Here is a 23204-nt window from a genome sequence, read left to right on the forward strand (position 1 = left end):
ACGCAGCAGATGGCGACAGGCTGGGACTCGAACCTGCGCTGACCACCTGCTCACACCCTGAGCAATCCTGGAGCCCCATCTGTGTCTTTGTTTTTCACCAGCTTTGTGTTCATGCTGTACTTTTCTAATAAAATCGTTGATGTCGAGTTTGATGGTTGGCATTTATTGGCATAGTTACATAACTCAAGATCCTGACGTGCTCGAGAAATTCTGTTTGCACATTTGGAATCAGCACATTTGGAATCAGCACATTTGGAATCAGCGTACCCAAATTAGTGAAAATCAGCCGTGTTTCCTCAGGTAGCAGACAAAAAAGGGTTTTTTGTTGACCAGTGTAATGGGTTAAAATGTAATGAGTAAAGAGATGGGAGAAATTGTCTTCAACCATGAGTGTTGGTGTCATAGAGTTTGTCCACCAGAGGGCGCTGTGCAGCTTCCCTGTTGGCAACACAGTTCTGTGAAACCCCAGAGAGAACAGTTTAGAGCGGCTCAGGGCATAAAAGCTGAAAGCTGCCTTTCCAAATGCTGTTGTTCATATGTTTATTAAAAAAAAGCAGATTTAAAAACAGACCCCACATGAACCCCTAAAGGTCGAGTCAATGTTTACCTGCAGTTTTCACGCAGGTAATGGGTAGGGTAAGCCCAAAGCGGTGTTAATGGTCTGAATTGAAGAAAAAACACAAAAAAACAAAAAACAGGGATAGCTGAGCTGCTAACTCTTCTTTGTAACCTGTACTGTGTGTTGACTTGTTTGCAGATGTGGATGACATCTATGAGGACATTCAGAGACCTGAAGATCACCTCGGCTCCAAAAGCTGGAGCTCCAGTGAGTTTGAGAGTTACGATGAGCTGTCTGACTGTGAGGCTGCTCCTCCAACCCACAGCAAGGTCACTCATTCATTCACTTAACTGATTTATTTTCATTACAAAAGACTGCATGTGAAGTAATTTCAAAAGGAATTAAAGTAGATTTCATAGATGTTTGGTCAGTGGGATGCTGCAGGAGACTGTATGAAAACAGCGTTCATGTGTTATTGTGTCTGGAGATTTTACAAAATGATGAACTGAAAGGGAGAGGAAGTGCAGGGTTGGTGCAGATTCACAGGAAAATGCAGCCTTTATGTTTTGTGAAAAAAAAAAAATCCAGCAGTATCAGCTTTAAATTATTCACACTTCTTTCAGCTCAAAACGCTCTCTGCTGAAGAATAGCCACAGCAGTTTGAAAGTGAGGCGTGATGAAAAGAGGAAGTGATTTATTTCTGGTAGTCCCTCACCCTGTCAGCACTTCTGTCTTCTGCTTCTGTCACCATGTTGCTAATGTTCTGTCACTTGCTGTCGGACTTTCCCCACTCGGCTCACGTCTTAGTATTTTGAAAATGGAAGCATGTAACTTGAGTCACACGCTGAGTGTGGAGAACTGATCACCTTCATAATAAGGAATAAGGAGTTCATCTACCGGGTCTCTTTACTTTGGATAAATAAAGAGTGTTGACTCTACTTAAGGTAAGACTACATACAAAGAAAGTATTAACAGGTACTAGAGGCAGGTTACTGATACTGGTTGAACATACCATACTTAGTAACGCTGAGTTCTATTTTAATTAGATTTGAATAAAATGCTGTTCTGAGATGTTTAAGTGCGCCTGTGAGCTGTGAGGACAGAACTGGACAGGAACAGCAGCCTGCTGAGAGCTCGGAGAGCGTCAGGTACATGGAGGCGGGGCTCTGAGTGCTTTAACAGAGTTAAAGCATGATCAGTGATCACATCTATCCCTCTGCCCTCATGTTAGTTCACAAAAGACTGCTATACCAATCATTTCATCTAGTTAGACACAAGCTTCCCCCGCATGTGCTGCCTGAGTCGCTCAGGCAGGAGGAGGTGGCTGGCATTAGCTGCTGAATGGAAGGTTAGTGCTTGGATCCTAAACATCATCATGATGCCTCATCACTGCGTGAGTGCGTGTGACAGTGAATGAAGCACGGTCTGAATGTGGCTTCTAGTGTCAGAGAATAACTTGTGCACCAGCTCTTGCTTTAAAAGTCACTGCAGATGTGTGTAACCACTGACTGCACTGACACTCATGCCCATGGTGACTGAGGTCAGCTTCTGACCACACAGTGTTGCAGAGGGGTAGATCAGAGCCATGCACAACACTGTTAAATACATTTAAGAGCACTGCAGCTTTTGCAGTGAAGCAGACAGGTGTATTAGCAGGCTGACAGTCATGTGGAAAAGGTTTCAGCATACGAACGCGTGTTTTTCTTCTGGCCTCACTGTTTGCTGTTGATTTCTTTAAGCTGGGACTAACTCCTGTTACACTGCTGTTCTGCTCTCGCTGCCGGGCTGCAGCTGCCTGCAGATGTGCTGGGGCTGAAGCAGTGCTGTGCTGCGACCAGGAGAGAGCTGGCGGTGTGTGTCGGTGCACCTCACATCAGGCAGAGCTGTGACGCTAAGGTAGTTTATTCTGCTCTTATTTATCCTGCCTACAATCATCCTTCTTTGATTTTTATTCTGACCATTGATCACATCAGCTTCATTGAAGAGCTGGTAACAAACTAACAAATACTAATAAAACATTCTGACAAATTTATCGAGAGCTGAGCAAATAAATGTATATATAAATAGTTATGGTGTAAAAACTTTCTTCCATAGCGATATAAAACTTGAATATGAAGGCGATCCTTTTAGGATCTCAACAATGAAACAAAGTCTCATCACTCTGATCCAAAAACCAGCACACAACAACTTTAACTGCAGCACAGTGACCCTCTGCAGCCAGCACACTGTTTATGCAAATAGTTCATTGAATGTTTAAGACATAAAGTGGATGAATGTCAGTCAGCATTTATGAAAGGGAGGAATATTCATAATCACATTAGACTGATTCTTCATATGCTTGATTACGGAGAGCTGATCGAAACAAAAATCGATCAGAAAGAAGGATCCATGATGGATGTCATTTCCCCAAAGCTGTTCATTTTGACCCCTCAGTTAAGTATCCAACATGACCCTGAATTGAAAGCATAACTATTCCTGAAAAAGAATATGGAATCAAATCCAAATCCATAACCAGAGGAGACACCGTGCTGTCGACATAACCACAGAGATTTTGGTCGAGTGGTCCTGAGAGCTCTGTCTACATTAACGTACCCGTCTCAGTCTCTGCACGTCTCTGATGATGATGAGGGTGAATCAGAGGTGGCTCGGCTCATGTTTGTCACAGCCCGACTCCGTGTGGGTTCATAAACCCACATCTATACTGAAAGAATTACAAAGATCTGATTTTTTATTCAAATGTGACTTTTATCAAATTTCCACAAACAGATCCTTTCCTTTTGTAAAATGATATTTATACGTGACTTTTCTCCCACATGTGAAAACAGAAAGTTATTTGCTGCTTTGAGAGTGATGTTTTATTCATAACAGCTTTACTGCAGTCAGAAGCTAATCTGTTGGATTATGTGTCATTGGATTATGAACAAATATAAATGATGCTGTACATCCAGCTTCGTCCTGCAGTCCCATTAAAGCAGTTAATCTATAACATCATGTTACAGTCAGTTATTGTAAATGTGTCTGTGCTTCTCTCAGATAAATTCCATCCTTCGTGGTTCATTAATTAAGATTTTAGTTTAATATGTATGTCTGTGATATTTGTTTAAAATCCAGTGTTGCCAGTGGCGGATCTAGGATTTCTCTGAGTAAGGGGCCATCAAGGGGCCACAGTATTCATAGAGGGGCCAAGTATTTGTGGTAGATGTGGTGATGTACAGACCAATAAAAATAAAAGCCATTACATTAAAGTTATGGTAAATCTTATCACCATAACTTATGTGGCATTTCACTAAATAACAATATCAGACATTTCATACATTACAGCATTAACTGTTGTTGCTCTCCCTAAATGATTTCTGACCTGATGAAAAGGGGCTGGAGGTGTCCTGCTCTTGACCAGCCTCTGGTCTATTGTGTCCTGCTGCTCTCTCCCTCCTCTCACCCTGCTCATGTTCAGCTGGCAGACTCACTCTGCTCAAAAACTGCTGAATTCCCTCCTGAGACTGACCCTTTCTTTTCATTTTCTTCTCTATCACCGCCAAACATTATAGTTAATGTTAGCACACAAATGCAAATTACAAAGAAGTACATGATTTAGTGAAATGCAAACATTAATGTCCAAACACAAGTAGGGCCTCAGTTAACATTACTCTTAACTAGCTTTGCTTCTTAATTTAATGTTTATCAGATTTATACTGGGACAACTGTGAGTAAAAGGGATTTATGACTTAGCATTACCAACAAACTCCTCAAAATGTAGACTGGCATCAGTTGTCGGTTAAAAACTTTCTTCGCGAGATCGTTAAAATCTTTTTTCTTCTGTAAGCTTTATTGATGCTGGACATTCCTATTTGGCTCATTAGCGCTACTGGTGTTTCGGGATGGAATTGCATCCACCTATAATTTGATCCTCACTCTCGGACAAAGGACAGAAGAGTGACAAGACAGGGGCACTTCAGGGGGCCAATCAGATTTCAGATGGGGCCAATGCCCCTGTGGCCCCGCCCCTAGAACCGCCCCTGAGTGTTGCAGCACATTTATCAGGTTCAACTGCTGACTGAAAGTAATTAAACCAAAATGAATCTTATGTTTTCTCATCTGAGACAGATTTGATCATTATCATGATGTATATCAATATCAACTGATATGAAAACAATGACTGTGTTCAGATGCTTTTCCATTTCGCCCAGTCCTGTGAATGGGTTCATGTTTTTCAGATCTGAATTTGCAGTAACCACGCTTACGCAGTTGTTCTTGTTTTCCAGGTGCAGCAGTTGGTGAAAGCGGCGAGGAGCGGTACCAAGAGAACAAAGTTAGCCATGATTCGCAAAGTGTCCTTCCTGCAGAGAAAAGACTCGACAGGTACAGGAGCTGAGCCGGGGTTAATGAGACGTTCCCCTAATGTGGGAATGATCAGTTGCTTCCTGTGCACACGGTACAGATGGTGCAGATCTGTAGGACAACTCCAACCAACAATGGCAAACCCATCAGGCCGGCCGAACAACAGATATTAAAAAAGAAGTGGCTGTGATCTGTGGCTCAGCCTCAGCCTGATCAGTCTGTAAATAATGGCTCCATCAGGCTGCAGTTTACAGTGAGGCTGCCTTGTAACTGTGCATGCATGCCCTCAGTCACAGACACGTTTGGATCCAACACCAAAAATGCCAAACGCAGGGTAACAGCAGCAGGTGAAGCCTGTCACCACAACATGTGGTCAATATTTGTAATGAGTAGGTTACTGCTGAGCAGAAGGCATCTGCCTGGAGTGAGATGTTAAGATTTTATTAATGATAAAATGCTTTTTATATTAATGTTATATTCTGTTATGGTGATGGAAAAGAGCCAGTAGTTGATTAATAAGCCAGTAAAGTCAGTTTTCTGCCTGTGTTTGATTTTGCAGGTGATGGAAAGGATGATGCAGGTTACATGGATGTGTCTGTGTGCGAGTTGAAGCACCCTCCACCACAGCTCTGCCCCATGCCAGAGGGGCTCAGCAGTCAGCAGGTGGGTGGGTGTGTGTGTCAGAGGGTGCTCTGTTTCTGCCAGCAGCGGGAGCCACAAGCAGGGTTGCACTAATAAACTTTTTTTGTTGCAGTGTGCTGATGTTGCATAATCAATTTGTGATATATTGGTCACTTTATTAGTTGGAGGAACATGCACTATAACATCACCCCCCCAGCAGCATCACTGTTGCTTTCTCTCCTTCATGTGAACACCGACTTTTGTCGGTGGTAGCACAGGCAGGGGAATGCCTGCAGAGCATTGTTGCTTGCCACACCTCCGGCGGTGCCAGTGCAGGTAGCTGCAGGGTCATCAGCCAGGATTTCGCTCCATTAATCCCGGAACATCTTACGGTGGTGGAGCAATGGCAGGGACGTCTCGCTGCCACCCCCTGCAGCTGACCCTAGGACCCTTGCTATCCCCACACCTGGTCTTTCCTTCTTAGCCAAAGCCAGAAACTTCCTTGTTCTGCTTCCTCAGCCAGATCTTTCAAAGCCTTTCTGCATTTGGGGCCAGTGACACCCATACTCTTCAGGAAGTGCTGGGTGGATGCTCCCACAAATCCCCGGCAGTCGACTTCAACTGGGTAGCAGACAACTGACCACCCTTTTTCTCTGCGCTCGTTTATAAGGTCTTTTTTCCTCTCAAAGGCTGCATCCATTCCTCCTTTCCATGGAACAGTAAGCTCCGCCACGGTCCCTGCCCGGTCCATGGCAGACCAGAGAATCATGTCCGGTTGCAGGTTGGTTGTCTTGATTTCAGTTGGGAACCTGGGCTGTTGGTCGAGATCCACTCTCAGGTTCCACTCACAGCTGCCTGTCATGGCTGATTTCTCTGATTGCGTGATGTTGTGGGCCCCTAATCCTTCTCTGATGAAATGGATCAGGTGTTGGTGATGGGTTCTCCCTGGTTTATTCCAGCCTGTGTTCCTGCAGGATCTCTGCCAGCTTCCTCAAGACTCAATCATGACGCCACCTGTATCGCCCCTGGGCCAGTGCTGTTTTGCAGCTTGAAAAGATGTGCTGCAGGCTTGGATTTGGGGCATTGCAGAGTTAGCATCTCTCCTCTGAGCCATACCACATCCAAGAAATACAAACACAGAGACAAACACAAACAGGGGGGGACAGGTGTCTGAGGTCATGCAGCCGTTTTACCGGCACTACCTTTAGCAGGAAAACAGAAAGAGATACACTGGGATAGGTAGGTTCAAAAAAATCATCTGGTACTGTGTTCATTATGAACACCTTACGAGGTTCCAAAAAACACCTCAGCAAAGCAGCAGCACATTTAAAGCCTGGAGAGCACTAGGGTGGGTAGGGGAGGGGCTGCCAGCGGAGACGAGCAGGATGCTGTGATGGTCACACAGCTTCCAGACCAGCAGTTCATGATAATGTTCATGATAAGATGGTACAGTGAGCCTTGGTTGCCAGGATACCAGTTCATACAGGTCACAGGGCGGGGGTGAAGAGCATCTGTTTACAAAACATCTCCAGGAGACGATTTAGACAGACAGCATCCAAGGCCGTCTGGGAGCCAAACTCCAAATACTGCAACTGTTTTGGTTCAGGCCGTCATAACTATTTGCTGACAGAATTACAGTTTTCTGGTGACCTCTCAGAAATCCAATCATCCGAATTTGGTTCTACTCCGCCACACAGAACAGAGACTCCAACACTCCTCCAGATGTAATCCATTTCGATTCAGCTCTACTGAGTCTGATTGAGTTCGTACTGTTTCTGCAGTCTTACTAGGGCCTGAACAGCTGCCCAGAAACCAGGTATCCCCAGGTCCAATTCAGGAAAAATCCTGGGATCAATATAAATGCCACACCCACGCAGTGCAGCCAGGAACGTTATCTTCCATCCCCACGGGAAACCATAACATAGCCAGCCGGGTGTGTAGCCAGGCCAGAGGAAAGAGGGTTCCCCTTCTCCCAATCTCCTTGTTATGAGAATTTGATCATCAGTAGTGTTGAGAGACCAGCTGACCAGATCCATAATTTAATTTCCAGTTCGGGGATGTGTGAAGAGATGCTCTAAGCAGCGAAGCAGCAAAAAGCAGGGGTAGATAGGGAAGGCTGGGGAGAAGAGAAAAATGCATCCGTCTCCACCGAGAGCAGGAAGAAAAAACAAAAAAAAAACTTGGCAGAGTGTCATAGGTGGACCTTATGAGCAAGCTCAGTCTGGCTTGGGGAATCTTCCACATGCCAGCCCAACCTATGGTTCTGCTAATTACTCCTTCCCAGGTTGTCCAGTCTCCTTGCTGTCGTTGGCTGAGGGCTTTGATCATATATTGCTCCTCCTCGGTCCTTACCACTTTGGAGATCACTAGCTCCTTCCTCTCTTGTCGCCTTGAACCACAACTTTGGAGCAGTCCCCCACCCCAAACCAGTTCTCCCAGACTGAGTTTTGCCAACAATCTCTTGATGCTTCAGCCTGGTGATGGCCTGGTCCACTGCAAGCTCTGCCCTCCACTTACGACCTGTTCAAATTGGTGCCTTGGTGTTCTGCACAGATGGATCCAACAAGTCCCTCAGCTTGAAGACGAGCCTCGCCTTCTCCTGTCTGCAGCCCAGGAGGATTGACTTGCAATGGCAGCTGCAGTGCATTTCTCCCAAACAGGCCAACACTGCAAAGACTCCGGGGTAGGCCCAGCTATTTCCTGATGTAACTGTTGGCTTTGGAGTCCATCTTCAGCACTGTAGAAGTGGCAATCTTGCACATCTTGAGAGGCCACATTGCAAGGTGAACTGGTAGCACCAGATTTTAACCCTTTAACTCCGAATGCATCGGCCGTGGCACAATATACTTCAAAAGTGCTGCTGTTCGTGAACTTACGGCAACGAATGTCGTAATACCCCTATATGGCTGTGACGTGCAATTTCTGGGCTTTCAGGAACCGTTTGCATTTTTTCGATAGGACAAACGGTTGCGGAGTTACGGTAATAAGCCAGCTGATCAATGTTTCTTTCATCAGCCGACTCCACGCTGATACGTCACGTCTCAATCAGCTGTTCGCCGCTATCGAGGGCAAGTAACGGGCGCTTCAGCGGTGATTGCCCGGCGTTAAAGGGCTACGTGCTGTTAGGTCTGTAAATAAATGATCTGGAGTTCATGATCTGGAGGAAGGCTTTCACATGGGTAGGTGTACCATTGTCAAAGCCTACAATCAAGAACAGTTTACAAAGGTGCAAACCACAGGTTACACTCAAGAACAAGAAGGCCAGATTAGACTTTAGAAATCATCTAACAGAGCCTGCACAGCTCTGGAAGAAGTCTTTCAGCATCAGGAAGAATCAAAGCACTTTATGAATTACCTTCCAGGATTATTGTGTTGTTTTGGCAGTGAGAGGAGCTGACTACTCTGGAAACCTTCCAACTGTGAGCCCAACCTTATGGGCACTGGTAAGTGGGCTGGTAATGACTAACTGCTGGTCACATTCAGCCACTCACACACATTCATACAGTAATTTATTCTATGCCTTTAAGCACTTTGTCTCACACACAGGAACAGTTACTGATGGATTCATCGGGGCAATTTGAGGTTCAGTAGCTTGCCCAAGTGTAATGAGACAGCCGGGGATCACGCTACCAACCTTCCTATCAGTAGACAACTACTCTATCTGCTGTTTTAAAACAGACGGTGGTGCAGTGGTTAGCACTGTTGCCTCACAGCAAGAAGGTCCTGGGTTTGATTCCACCTTGGCTTCCCCCACAGTCCAAAGACGTGCACTTAGGTTATTTGGTGATTCTAAACTGCCCGTAGGTGTGAATGACCCCCCACCCGTGTGACCGTGAAAAGGATAAAGCAATCATTAAACATGAGATACTCCAAATAAAGATCAGCTGGTCTGTGTGGCTGAGGTTCACTCATAATTGTAGAAATCTCTGTCCACGTCTGTGCACTCAGCTTGATGACATTTACAAACCTGAATCACTCTGATGGTTGAAAACTTCAGTTTTTGTAAACTGAAGCTGGGACCCAGGTTACCCTCTCCCTGTGTGAGTGTTAGCTTTGCCAAAACCAGCTGCCCTAAAACAGTGTTGAAACTGCATTCTTCATTTTGTTAGGCTGTCATGATGATAATGTGCTGTCCGAGTTTGTAACAGTATGATAACATTTTTCTAGTTAATATCAGGTTGCATTGTAGGTTGTGACGTTTGCCACTGCTTCATTCAGGTTGTCAGACGCCTCATCCTCAGATCCATTGTGCAGAGTGAGAGCAGCTACTTGGACTCTCTTAAAAGAATCCTTCAGGTACGTCATGTTTCTCCTCAGGTGTGGAAACCCTGGAACTGAGGAACTCAGACCTATGGTTCCTGTCCAGCCAGCGTTCTGTTCTACATCTTACATATAAATGTGAAGGCTGATGAATAGTTCTCACTGCTCTTCTGAACCCTTTTGGGAAACTCACTGTAAAGCTTTAATTCCTCTGTTGTTGTATGGAAAATATCTTAAGCCATCAGAAAAATAACACTACAATTTCTAACATTAGATTATGAGTCATTATTTAGCTGATAAATTCATTAAGGATATCAAAGTGCAGCGTATACAGTTTGCACTGTTTTGGGGTAAGCTCAGTGGAACCTGACAGAAGCGTACCAGTATACCAGACTGATCTGTGTCCTTCAGGAGTACCAGAAGCCTTTGCTGGAGCCACAGAGCTTGATTTTAAACCCAAAGAAGGTGCGTCAGATCTTTTACCGCCTGCAGGAGATCCATCAGTGCCACTCCATGTTCCAGATCGCCCTCGCATCCCGTGTGGCCGAGTGGGATCAAAGTGAGAAGATCGGCGACTTGTTCGTGGCTTCGGTCAGTCAACATTTCCTTCCTTATTTCCTCTTTTAATTTTCTGTCCTCCTTCCCCTCTGAGTGAAGCGTCCAGCACCACACTGCACAAATCTCTCTGAAGTCTTTCAAATTCCACACAAACCTGCCTGTTAAAGAGTCTTAGGCATACATCCCTACAGCTCCTTTTGCAGGCTAGCGCTCTCTTTAATTTATCATGACTCTTCAAATCTGTGGAGTTTCCCTTTATTGTGATGGCCCTTTGCTTCACCCCACTGAACTTTTAAAAAGTTGCATTGAATAACACTGTTTGTTTGAATGGGTATTCATGGCACGTATCATGAGGCAAGAATTTAATGTGTTAGAAGCAGGAAAAATGAGCAAATGTTAGGATCAGACGGTCTTTGATGAGGGCCGTGTTGTGAGGTCAGTCTGCAGTGTTAGCACCTATTAAAGTGATCTCAATAAGGATCATTGATGGTAAATGGTAAATGGACTAGTTCTTATATAGCGCTTTTCTACTCAGTATGAGCACTCAAAGCGCTTATAATGGGTATAATGGGATGGGTCAAGAGTACTCAAGTCTCACTGATGTGCATGGGCAGGGAAGGCTGGTGCATGTGGCTATGATAGAAAGCAGCTTGCTGCATATGGGGCTGTGAAGCCTGCAGCAAGCACGTGCTGAATCTCATTTTCCTTACTTAGATGGATGGACCTGAGGAAGAAATTGAACAGATGTTATAGGAAGTAAGCAAGAGGCAGTATGATGCTTTGTGCAGCATTCCAGTTGGTCTCATGCAGGCCACATCCCTTCACGGCAGCACTGTTTCCTGATGACATTGAGCTAATATAAGGACACAGATATAGAGTATGTGTCCTTATGGCAGCAGAGCTCAGTCATTTTGTTGTGGGTGGATTATCCACGATGCTTGCTAACGCATTAATCTGGCTTCATAGTCGCACCCCTCTGAATGCTATAATGCAGATATTGTATGAGCAGCTGAATCCTGATGTCACACTGTTTCCTTCACAGTTTTCAAAGTCCATGGTTCTGAACGTGTACAGTGACTACATCAACAACTTCACCAGCGCCATGGCTCTCATCAAGAAGGCCTGCACCTCCAAACCTGCTTTCCTGGACTTTCTCAAGGTGTCCACACGCTTCTGTTACTGACCCCATAGCTGTTCTACATGCTTGTATTTCCTGTATCACAGTCTCACTGACAATCATAAATGTACAAATATTTAAAAATATGAGCTGCTGGAAGAATGGCTGAACTACATAAGAAACTTCAGCATTTATGTGACCGTTCATGCACCAAATGGTAAACAGGTGTTACTTTTTTTTTAATGCAGTTTAAGAGAAAATAAAGTGATAAACAGTTTTGATGGATTATTACTCGGATTTGTGAGAAAGGAAAGAGCGTGGTGGAGTGGTTAGCGCTGCCACCTCAGATGGTCGTTTGAAGGTTTAAAGGTTCTCCCTGTGTTGGTTTCCTCCTGCTTCCTCCCACAGTCCAAAGGTGAACTGGTGATTCTGTGACAGTGAGGAGATCAATAAAGTGTATGAATGCTTAAAATGTGACTTTCACAGTAAAAAACAGCGCTGCTGCTGGTGGGCTGCCGGTGTTCAATGAAGTGTGTGTGTGTGTGTGTGTGTGTGTGTTCTTGAATCCTGTGAGTGAATCCATGCAAACCTCTGCTTTAAAGCACTTCTTATTTTAAGAGCTCAGTGAAACTAAATCAGTTTTCTTTTGACGTTTAGAGGAAGCAGGCATCGAGCCCAGACAGAGTCACCCTGTATGGCCTGATGGTCAAACCTATCCAACGCTTCCCACAGTTCATTCTGCTGCTGCAGGTGAGTGATTGCAGGTCTCTGATCCCTGTGAGCACGTTTCTCTGCTGTCTTATCATCTGCACTGGTCATGCTCATCGAGTGCATGCTGAAGTTTTCAGTTTTCATCTCGCACAGCAGGACGAGCAACCAGTCGCTGAAATAGAGTTTAAACAGATGACCTGCATGTCAAATAGAATGGTGTGTGGTCAAGTGCACATGTCAACTGATACTGAAACTTACCGTCTCCACTGGAATAATTTAGGCCTTCAAAGTTGCACTGAAACTTTGTGATGAGAGGAAGTGAAAGGCAGCTCCCCCCCACTATCTGGTACAGTGAACTGTGCAGCACACGTTACTGTACCAGCGAGCTGGTTCTTCAAACAGCAGCCAGGAAAGCAAAAAGAACTGCATCAACATTTAAACACGACACTCAGTACACAACCTGCATCACATGGACCAACTAACCCTCTGGGGTATAATTACCCATATTTGACTACTTTTATATTTCACCTTTCAGCACAACCTCACACGTGTGACTGAGCAGTTATTTTTCATTTTGACATGCTGTATTAACACACTGGACAAAATCATACACAAAAAAATAAAATCAGAGTAGAAAAAAGTTAGATTTTTACTGTGAAAAAACTTCTGTACAGATTTAGCAACAACAAATTTATTTACAGCTATTTTACATTAAAATGCAGGCAGGGCCTCAGGTGTCACAGCTGCCGCTCCGAAAACAGTTCCTGTCCCCACAGACAGAGGGCGCCATCGCAGGGTTGACACTTCCAGGTGTGTCCCTCCTGCTGCTGTACACCTGGAGACGGCGTTTACCTTTGAGTCTGCCTTTGGTGGCTTTTTGTCCATGAGCACACAACCCGCTGGCTACACACTCCAAACATGCTAAAATCTCTCACTTTTCAAAACTCACCATCAACATCGCGGTCAGTGTTTCACCCCGTCACTCTCACAACTTTCACCTGTTGATCAGCATCCATAATTTTGGATTGGTTGATGTGGTGATTTTTCCACCAATAGGAAAGGGCGTCATGTTTTCTATATGTGTGGTTTTGTTTGTTTGTTCCTGCTAGTAAGAATGTCACGGCTGCTGCGGCTAACTAGGCCGGGAGGACCTCAGAGCAGGACAGGGGCGAGAGCACGATTGATACTTGAGATTTTATTAACAACGTTTTAACTGAAATAGGCTGAACAGAAGGCAGCTACACAAAGAAAACCCGAAACCTGAAATCCAAAACTAGAAAACCCCAAAACACTAAAGACACAGCAGGAATGTCGACATAAAAATGACGAGGACTCGAACACAGAACTAAACAACACTGAGACTTAAACACACAGAGGAAACGAGGGGTGAGTGGACACAACTGGGAACAACAGGTGAAATGAATGAGACTAATAACAGGAAGTAAAACACAACACAAGGAGCACAAGACTACCAAAATAAAAACAGGAAGTGAACAAAACACACGCAGACCTAACACAGGAAAGTTGACAAAGGGGATCAGACATTCACAGAGAAATAACAGGAAGGGAAACTAAACAGAACATCTAAACAACAAACTGAAACACTAAAAGGCACAACCCAAGAAAAACAAAACAGAGCTATACAAAAGAAACACAAAACACTGGGCCAGGACCCTGACAGAGAATCCCGTTTTTCCCATTTCTTCCTGCACCAAACGAGCATCACAATAAACAGGAAAAAGCATGGTGTAAATTATTGATCATAATAATCAAGTCTGCACTTTCTACACAAGTTGAACAGAGACTGAGCGAGGCTGCATCCTGCTGCTACATCATCCTTAATCAGTGATGTCATTTGGGTTAAAGAATTCGCCTGCTGCTGTTAGTGAATATCAGTGAATAACAGCTGAATAGGCAACATTGTATTAAGTATTAGTAACACTTGCCTTGTTCTTCTTTTATGTTTTTAGTTCTTTATCAGCATTTTTATTTGTGTAACAGCTGCCTATGAAAAAAGAGTAGAATAGGATAGAATAGAATAGAATGCCTTTATTGTCATTATACAGAATGGACAATGAGATTGGAGGCTAATACATGTATTAGCTAACTTAGCTAACATGAATACACATTGTGTCAGGGTTCCATTAAAAAGAAAAATGACTGAAAAACAGGTATGATGGCACACTCTGGGACTAAGACCTGGTGATTAGTGCCATCTGGTGGCTTTCAGATAGAATGCAGATTTCTGCATGCATGGTTTAAACCAGGGATCCTCAAGTCCAGGCCTCGAGGGCCGGTGTCCTGCAGGTTTTAGATGTGTCTCTGCTTCAACACACCTGAGTCAAATATAGAAGTCATTAGCAGTACTCTGGAGAGCTTGACTGCATACGGAGGAGGTCATTCAGCCATTTGAATCAGGTGTGTTGGATCAGGGACACATCTAAAACCTGCAGGACGCCGGACCTCGAGGCCTGGATTTGAGGATCCCTGGTTTAAACTGTCAGTGGCATATTCTAAGTGTGATAAGCTGATAAACCTGACGAACCCATTTATCAGTGAGGTTTGAGTTTAAAGTTTAAAGTGGATCCAGTTTGGTTTGTTTTTTCTGTGGGTTTTGGTTTTTTTTTTGCATATATCTGGTTACAATGGTGCACGTTAGCATGTGCACAGGTAATCTTCTCCAGACTTCTCTGTCTGTGTCTCAGACTGTTGGTTCTGTATGATCTCAGTGAGGGGATAATCCTAATGTGGTCATTTCAGTGTAGCTCTGACAGCAGCCCCACCCCCCTGCTGTTGACACTTCTGTTTATGAGGGGCTTCGGGGGGGGGTTGGTTAAAGCAGGAGGAAGAGGTAAAAGGGTTCAGAGAGAGGATGAACTGAGGGGCTGGAACAAACTCAGCATAAGGTGAATAGAGATTATTTTTGCACTGTCAGTCACTCTAATCCAAAATGAAAATAAGGAATCAAAATGATCCGCAGACTTTAAATGAGTAAATATTTGTACTTTAACCCACGGACTCAGCAGCTTAGATGGAAGGCTGTAAAACCCTGTTGTGTTCAGTATTTTTTGTCTTTAACTTTTGCATCCCACTGTGTAAGGAATGTGTCTCTTTTACACTGCACATTACCAAGTTCTCTGCTAAGAGTAAATGGTTCTTATAGAGCACTTTTTTCACACATGCTTTTCTACATCTGAGTGCTTTCTGACATTCACACTGATGAATGCATCGGGAGCAGCCAGGGATAGAACCACCAACCTTCTGGTTAGTAGATGACCTGCTGTAGCCACAGCCACCCTTTAACTGTCCTTTTGTTGTGCTGCATCAGGACATGTTGAAGAACACTTCGAGGTCCCACAGTGACCGGCTGCCCCTGCAGCTGGCTCTCACTGAGCTCGAGACGCTGGCCGAGAGACTCAACGAGCAGAAACGTGTGGCCGATCAGGAGGCTGAGATCCAGCACTTGGCTCACAGCATTGGGCAACGCAGTCTCAACAAGGTGACAGCAATGCATTCACTCATGCATAAGCTCTTCATGTTACTGTTTTGCAGTGTTTTTGGATCATGGCGTCTGCATGTATTCCTAATAACCAGCCACTGTGAGAACTACCTCCTGCCAAAGTAAAACTGACAGCTGGGATTGGTTACCTGTAACAAACCTCCAGAAGTTAGCAGGAAGTTCGACTTATTTGCTCACTTTTCTCCATGTCCTCCTTTTTCTATATATGTAATTGTACAGTGCCACCTGAAAATTATGTTTATTGAAGAATGTGATATCTACAGCACCATAATTTTGTTGTTAGATATGAAACTCTGGTTTGTCGACTCGTAGCTTGTGATGTGTGAATTTTAGCTGGTTTGCAGCAGCTCTGAAAGTGAAGACATTTCTTGATATTTTATAACCAGTGACCTGCTGTGTTTCCAGTTGCTGAACTCAGAACAGAGGCAGCTGATTCATTGTGAGCTTCTTACTGAGACAGTTTATGGGGATAAAGGTCAAGTTCTCAAGTCAAAGGAGCGGAAGGTCTTCCTGCTCAATGACACCCTCATTTGTGCCAATGTGAACCTGAAGTAAGTACCTGACCTCTAAAATGGAGCACACACCTGTTGCTCTTATTCTCCTAATATCAGGTGTTGCTGAGTATTCTGAACCAGTCATGCTGCAGGTTGTTGGTGACTCTGTATGAATAAAATGGAGCTGAACTGAACGGCTGAAACCCATGTTAGCAAACACAGATCAAATCCTGGGATTTTTATCATTATTTGGAGAAACACTTATTTTTCTGCCAATTTTAACTCATTATTATTATTATTTTATTTTGGGGAAATTGGAACATTAACTCATGTGCATATCTGTATGCATACCACTATTTCTATGTTGTGCTTCATTATGCAGCAGGTCAGTGGTCCCCTTGATGGAGCTGCGTTGCCTCAGAGACAGATACAGGAAGTCTTTCAGAGCACCTGTGATAACTGCAACCACCTGTGTGAAGCTTTTCTCTAGAGTTGTTCATACATTTGAACATTTTATTGTATTTGAAGTATCTTATTGCCTTTTACTAGCTGACCTTAAATTCAATTTGCCTACTTGTTGGTTTAAGTTTTGTTTTTATATTTTTTCATTGCGTCCTCTCACACAGCAGTGTGTGTTACACTTCACACACCACAGGAGTGGAAGTGAGCCGTCATTTGTAAGATATACTGTTGTGGTCCCAGCAGACTTGCGAACTTTTATAAATCGGTCATACAGTGTGCATCCTGGGTGTGAGTTATTGATAACCACCTTTGTGTGAGCAGATGTTAGAGGAAGATGAGGCTGCCCTTCTGCCATAGCTCAGGTCCCTGCTGGGACCGCTGTGTGTTAACACTGCCATGCTGCAAATGTTTATAACATGTTTGTCCACCAGGGGTCCCCCTGACATCAACAGCCTGGTTCCTGTTGGTCCTAAGTACACAGTGAAGTGGAGCGCCCCTCTGCTGCAGACTCAGGTGGTGGAGGTGGGACAGGATAGTCTGCAGAGCACAGACGGTGTCATCACAGACAGACGCCGCAGCTGCAGCACCACTGGTACTGTCTCACACTCAGTGATGTGCAGTGTAGTAAAGGCAATTCTGCACTCTTTCTTGTACAATACTGTGCAAAAGTCTTGATCCAGGAGTCAGACTTTCTTGTGGTTTTGTTGTTTTGAAGTGTTCTTGAGAAGGACTTCTTCAGGCTTTCTGAAGGGTTTTTTTTTTTTTTTTTGGACATTGGCTGCTTTTTCAATCATTTTCAGTCCTGTCCAAATACCAGACCAGAGGATGCTTTTTGTTTGTTAGGCCACTTAACACTGATCTTTGAATCACTTGAGCATAAAAAGGCTCCTAACTCAAAGGATGAACCTGTGTTGTTTCTACACAGAACAGAACCCACTGTGTCATGTGCTGTGTGGCAGGGGAGGGTTAGTGTCACGGCCTACGGCCGAGGCTACAAGGTGGACCCAAACCCAGACAAGACGGCAGGAGCTGATAGCAAACACTTTATTTACAACACAAAGTAATTGATGCACAATGCCAGGAGTGATATCCAGAAGGGCATTCTTGTAGAGCACTAGTTCACTTGTAAGGGGCACAGGAGGAAAATGCAGGTGGCGTGGCTGCATCTCTCTAGGCAGAGGAACAGGAGAGTTGTTTGCTTTACAGAAAAAGTGGTTAAAGAGACGTTCCAGAATGGCACAAGGGATCTCAAGCAGGGGTTGTGTAATCTGTGGGAGGAGTTATGTGGTTGCTGTGGAAGCTTTGATGTCTTCCAGGAGGGCAGGCAGGTAAAGGGAAGTAGCGAGGTATCTCCAGGAAGCATGGTGAGCAGGCAGATCCAAAAACACTGGTAAATGAGAAGAGAGTTGGACCTTGTAGTGTAGCTCTTGGATAAAACCAAAGACATGAGCACAGGGCAAACGATTCTCTCGGTAACAAAAGGGCTGGAAGTCATACCGCACAATTACACACACTCTGGCGGAGACTAGGGGATCAGGCTGGGCCTTAAAGACTGGGTAAATTGCCACAAAACAGGAAACAGGTGCACCAGCTCTGGCAACCAGTCCTGCCCTGAGGGGCGGAGGAACTCCATAACGCTTGCCTCCTGGAGAAAAAGGAGAGAGAGCACCACAGCAACAACAACACAGCATCCTGACAGGCAGACCCCAAAATGCAGGACTCAGGCAGACTTAACTGAAAGGTTGTTTATTGTGAAAGGACAAATGAAAAGTGCTATACTGGGCAGGACGGGTGCCAGAACTAAATACAAGAAAACCAACAGGCAAGGTGACACACAGCAGAGGGATCACAGCTGACAACACAACAAGGAACAGACACAGACTGAGGACTTAAATACACACACAAGGTAATCAGGGAACAGGTAACAGGTGAGGGGCAAAGCTGAACGTAATAACCAAACGAGACAAGGGGAAGCAAAACTAAACACAAAGCACCAATGAACGAAGGTCTATCAAAGTAAAACAGGAAACACACAGACACAGGACAGAGACGCAGGAGAGACAGGAACTAGGAAATCAAAATGTAAACATAATTAATAACAAGACAGGAAAATAAGATGAATAATCAAAACCAAAACAAAATAGGACATAACAAAACTCAGTGAAAACAGAACTAAACATAAAACGCTGGGCACACAGCCCAGGACCGTGACACATTTTCAGTTTTACCTTTAGGCACTTTGTTACCAGCAGCCCATCACAAAACGTATCATTTGTTCCCAGAATTTGGCAGATTTGTTGACAGCAGTTCAACCTGATAAATGTACTGCAACACTGAACAACTGGAGTCTACATAAATATCATAGACATACATAATAAACTAAAATCTTAATTCTGACCAGTCAAAAGCTTCACGTGTGACAGAAGAACAAAGTGGAAAACTGAATTCTTTCGTCAGTTTCAAAGAAATAAAGTAGCTATTAAAAGAAAAAACACCTCCACACCGTATCTTATTTTTTTTGGTGTAAAAACAATCTGTTTGAACTTGTTGGGAAACAAACCCTCAGACAGAAAGGAAAACAAACATTAATGGATCTCCTCAAAGTCCAGAAACTGTCAAATGTAAATGAAGGCAATCAGAAACACGCAGCTGTGGTCTGTGAAGTACAGTACTGCCCCGGTGAGGTGGGCAGCGAGCCTCAAACACGGATCAGATGTGCGACCAGCTGTTCACCTGTCTGCCTGCACTCGTGCAGCTGGGAAAGAGACATCTGTTTATGGCCACTGCTGTGTCCCCGGCCGAGGGTTAATCTGCACACAACAGAAGGTGTGACTCCCCCTCCAACCAGTCCCAAGAAAAGTTCAACAACACCGAAACCACCGAAGACACCGAGCAGCAGTTTATTGGCTTCAGATGTGACAGGTAAACAGGTAAACAAAAGACAGTTCTACGCTCCTAACAACTCACAGGGCTTCTCACTGCCACACTGCTCAGTGTATGCACTGTATAAATATTCACAATTTTCTATTTACAAAAAGCTTGGTGCTTATAGTAATGATACAGTATGGATTTTAGTACAGGATTCTCACACGAACACTCAGAACTGTGTGTCTGTCGGGTGTAGAGGAGTGGAACAACATGGTGCACAATCATGGATCATAACACCACAGAGGTGGTCAGTTACTTTAATCCGTGGCTAGTCTGCAACCAAGCAAACATGAGTGACCACGACTAAACAGTAAGAGGAAAAATCTCCTGTAACAAAATTAATGACCCCACCCGCGAAGGTAAAAAACCCTCAAGAGCCGAAGGATATTCCAAATCCCTGGTCCAGGCTGTAGAAAAGTTAACTGTGAAGATTGATAACATCATGATAACTAATATTACAAAACTTGTGGAGATGAATGGAGCTGATGTAATATAAAACAGGGACACAGAGGCGAGTGCAGCTGCCGGGGCAAAGATGGAACGATCCAGAGCGGCAGGGAGCTCGGCTACATCGGTGCTCACAGCTGATGTTTTAGCAGAAATGTTCAGTTTGACCCTGTTTAAATAGATGGTTCTTATAGAGCGCTTTATACAACATGTCTTTATTCACCCCATTCATACAAGCACTTGTTTCTATGTGTTTCATTTGAGAGATGCATGGTGCTCCATAACCCTGATGCCTCAAGTCTTCACCTGGTTTACACCAGATTAGACTATTCATTTGGATCAGAAGCTCTGGTCTGCAGGCTAACTCTAATGGCACCTTTAACAGGCCACGGCTTCATTAAACTTATCTTCAAACCTATGAATGTATGGACACCTAAGGAATAAAGCTTACTGGAAATTAAATTCAGGCCTTCTGAGGTAGGAACCATTCTGTCAGGAAACTATAACAATTATAAACTAGAAGCACTCAGAGAGCACAAACCTCCGCCAAGGCCATAGGGTCACTGACGCTGTAATACGTGTATGTAAATATTGTGAAATAATCTTTCATCTTTCCCGGTGAAGAATCCTTAAAAAAATTCCTGGATCCAGATCGTGATCCGGATCACCGCCAAAATTTAATCACTTCTTCCTCTTGTCATTTCCAACCACTCCACAAAATTTCATCGAAATCCGTTCATAACTTTTGGAGTAATCCTGCTGACAAACAAACAGACAGACAGACGAACAGACAAACAAACCAAGGCGACCGAAAACATAACCTCCTCGGTGGAGTAATGAGATAATAAAATGTTACAACTTGCAGGGATAAATGGGATTATTTGTCAAATTTCCATACCTAATAGTAAAATTAGGGAGGACTAGTCAACAAAAGGAAATTGTTAAATAGATAGTGTTTGTAATAATCTATCACTGAAAATGATAAACAGAAACTAATTGCTCTGAAATGTTCACTATATAATATTTACATTGATAAGGGAAAGAGTTCAGCCAGGAGTCACAGACCCGTCAGCTTTCGTGTTCAGATGCTGAAGCTGTCTTTGAACATACTAAAGAATGGATGATTGTTTCAGAAGAATCTGCGCTCCAGAGAGCAGAATGGATGAACCGGAGAAAGCCAGGAAATTCTTGTCCTTAGACTAATCTGTGTTCAGGTGGATTAACCAGAGTGTGTCCAAACTGGTAACAGTTCAGTCACTTTGACTGCATTTTTTCTTTGCCTTTTCTAAGATTAGCTTAGAAGCTAAACATGGCTGCCTGTGTGTTTCAGGTAAAGTGTTCCTTGGCCCTCCAAGATTGTACCAGGAGTTGGAGGAGCTGCAGCATGACCTGGCTGTGGTGGAAGAGGTCTCACTGTTGGTGGGGACGCTCCACGGAGTCTACCAGGTAGCAATGTTTGCCTTCAGTTTGCTTTACACAGCAGGTTTGTGCTCCTATCAGCATTCTGACAGCATGTGAGACTTATTTATTTGTTATGCAATGATATAAAAGAAGCTGTCTGGTTTTCCACCACCTTTCTGTTAAAAATTCAGAATCTGACATCTTGCACAAGATTACGTGTTTTCTCAGTGTGTTTCTTCTGAAATCTCTCTGAAACAGCTCTGCCAGCTCCCAAGAGTGCAAATATGTTCTTAATTTTTCTATACACTGTCACATTATGTCAAATCACATCATCTTTAGCAAATGTGAGCATTTGTTTTAGTAAATTGTTCTTGTGCCCGAGCACAAACTGTGTGAAGGCCCTATTGTAATTGCTTTGGACATTTAGGCAAATGAATTGCTTTTTTGAGGGCTCAAAAACTCATGAAATTTTGCACACATGTCAAATCTGGTGAAAATTTACATATTTTGATAAGGGACGTTTAATAAATGTCGACATTTTCCAGAGCGTACAAAGCGTAGAACAGGGGGGAGGGGGGTAACACCCAGCTTACGCTTTTCAAATAGTTGCACGCTGCCGTCTGACCGCCGATGGCCGAGGAATCCACACCACTGCACCATTGCATGGTCTGCAGCCATATTTCCTCGGGTCTGGCAGATCATTTCAAAGGCCTCACTGAATTCTGTAAAATAGGCCATCATCGATTCACAAAATGACTCTACTGACGATATTAGACAGGAACAAGCTGCGAGTGCAGCGCAGCAGGTGTGGAAAGCAGCCAAAGCCGCTTTCCACAAATGAAAACCGTACGCAGTAAACCGCAGAAAACGATGATGAATTTTATTCTACATGTTCCGGCCCATTTTCATCTATGCTGCCCCGGATATTTGTGTGTAATCTAGCGATCAGCGGCCGGCGCTGTTGCCAACTTTTGTGCAACAAAACTCGCTGTGGGCTGTCTCAAAAGCAACTAGAAGTTGCTGAAGGACGAATCGAGGTCCTGGGGTGTGTGTGCTGTCCCCCTCGGTTCAAAGAGAGGTCTGGGCGATACCACAGGATATGACGGGATGCAGTACGAGCGCTGTATGTACACAAAACACGGTGACAGTGGAGTTTTCAGGTTTCCTGTGTTGAGTCAAAAAGGGATTTCCTTTTTTTTAAAAAAAAAATGTTTTCTTTGCTTATATCAGTAAATAGACAGGTGCACAGGATTTATGAAGGGCTTATATATAAAATGAAGAAATTGTTCTTACCCTCATTAATAAAGAATATATTGTAGCGTCTGTTAAGACGTTGAAGAAGATGGCGACAGATTGCCAGAAAAAGTTGCCCTTTTATTAACAATTAAATGGTTGCTGTGTACCGCAACCAAAACAAAACAGTAACAACAATGAGACTGACTCTGATAATGAGGAGAGGGAACCCGGCATGCTTGATGCCGAAGTCGCCCAAGTGTTGAACTCAGACACTGAAGATGAGGTATTTGATGGATTTGTGGAAGATGAATGATTTAAAATGTGAGGGTATTCTCTGTATTTGATACAACTGAACAATATTCTGAGTTATTGTGAATGAGATGAATAAAGTTCGACGCTTTTGTTTCGCTCTACATATGTTTTATCGTGCGCCTTATAACCCGGTGCGCCTTATGGTCTGAAAAATACGGTACATTATCCAATCTGGATCAAACTTCTTCAGTAGGATGATGGTCCGCCCCTAAACACATACATATGACAATATTTAATGAC

The 23204-nt window shown here is 43.9% G+C and overlaps 1 protein-coding gene across 1 annotated transcript in view; it reads left to right on the forward strand.

The window, feature by feature from the left end:
* The first annotated feature begins 2410 nt into the window (after nucleotides 1-2410).
* Nucleotides 2411-23204, forward strand: part of LOC115783203 (rho guanine nucleotide exchange factor 10-like protein) — a 39526-nt gene continuing 18732 nt past the window's right edge. The window contains exons 1-12 of the mRNA XM_030733922.1: nucleotides 2411-2455; nucleotides 4822-4918; nucleotides 5457-5560; nucleotides 9737-9814; nucleotides 10190-10369; nucleotides 11379-11495; nucleotides 12111-12203; nucleotides 15493-15663; nucleotides 16090-16235; nucleotides 17072-17193; nucleotides 21059-21094; nucleotides 21319-21461. Of these exons, the coding sequence (XP_030589782.1) occupies nucleotides 4876-4918; nucleotides 5457-5560; nucleotides 9737-9814; nucleotides 10190-10369; nucleotides 11379-11495; nucleotides 12111-12203; nucleotides 15493-15663; nucleotides 16090-16235; nucleotides 17072-17193; nucleotides 21059-21094; nucleotides 21319-21461 (1233 nt within the window). The 5' untranslated portion in view covers nucleotides 2411-2455; nucleotides 4822-4875. The remainder of the gene's footprint in view (nucleotides 2456-4821; nucleotides 4919-5456; nucleotides 5561-9736; nucleotides 9815-10189; nucleotides 10370-11378; nucleotides 11496-12110; nucleotides 12204-15492; nucleotides 15664-16089; nucleotides 16236-17071; nucleotides 17194-21058; nucleotides 21095-21318; nucleotides 21462-23204) is intronic.

Source organism: Archocentrus centrarchus, chromosome 7 (assembly GCF_007364275.1).
Source record: "Archocentrus centrarchus isolate MPI-CPG fArcCen1 chromosome 7, fArcCen1, whole genome shotgun sequence".
NCBI lineage: Eukaryota > Metazoa > Chordata > Actinopteri > Cichliformes > Cichlidae > Archocentrus > Archocentrus centrarchus.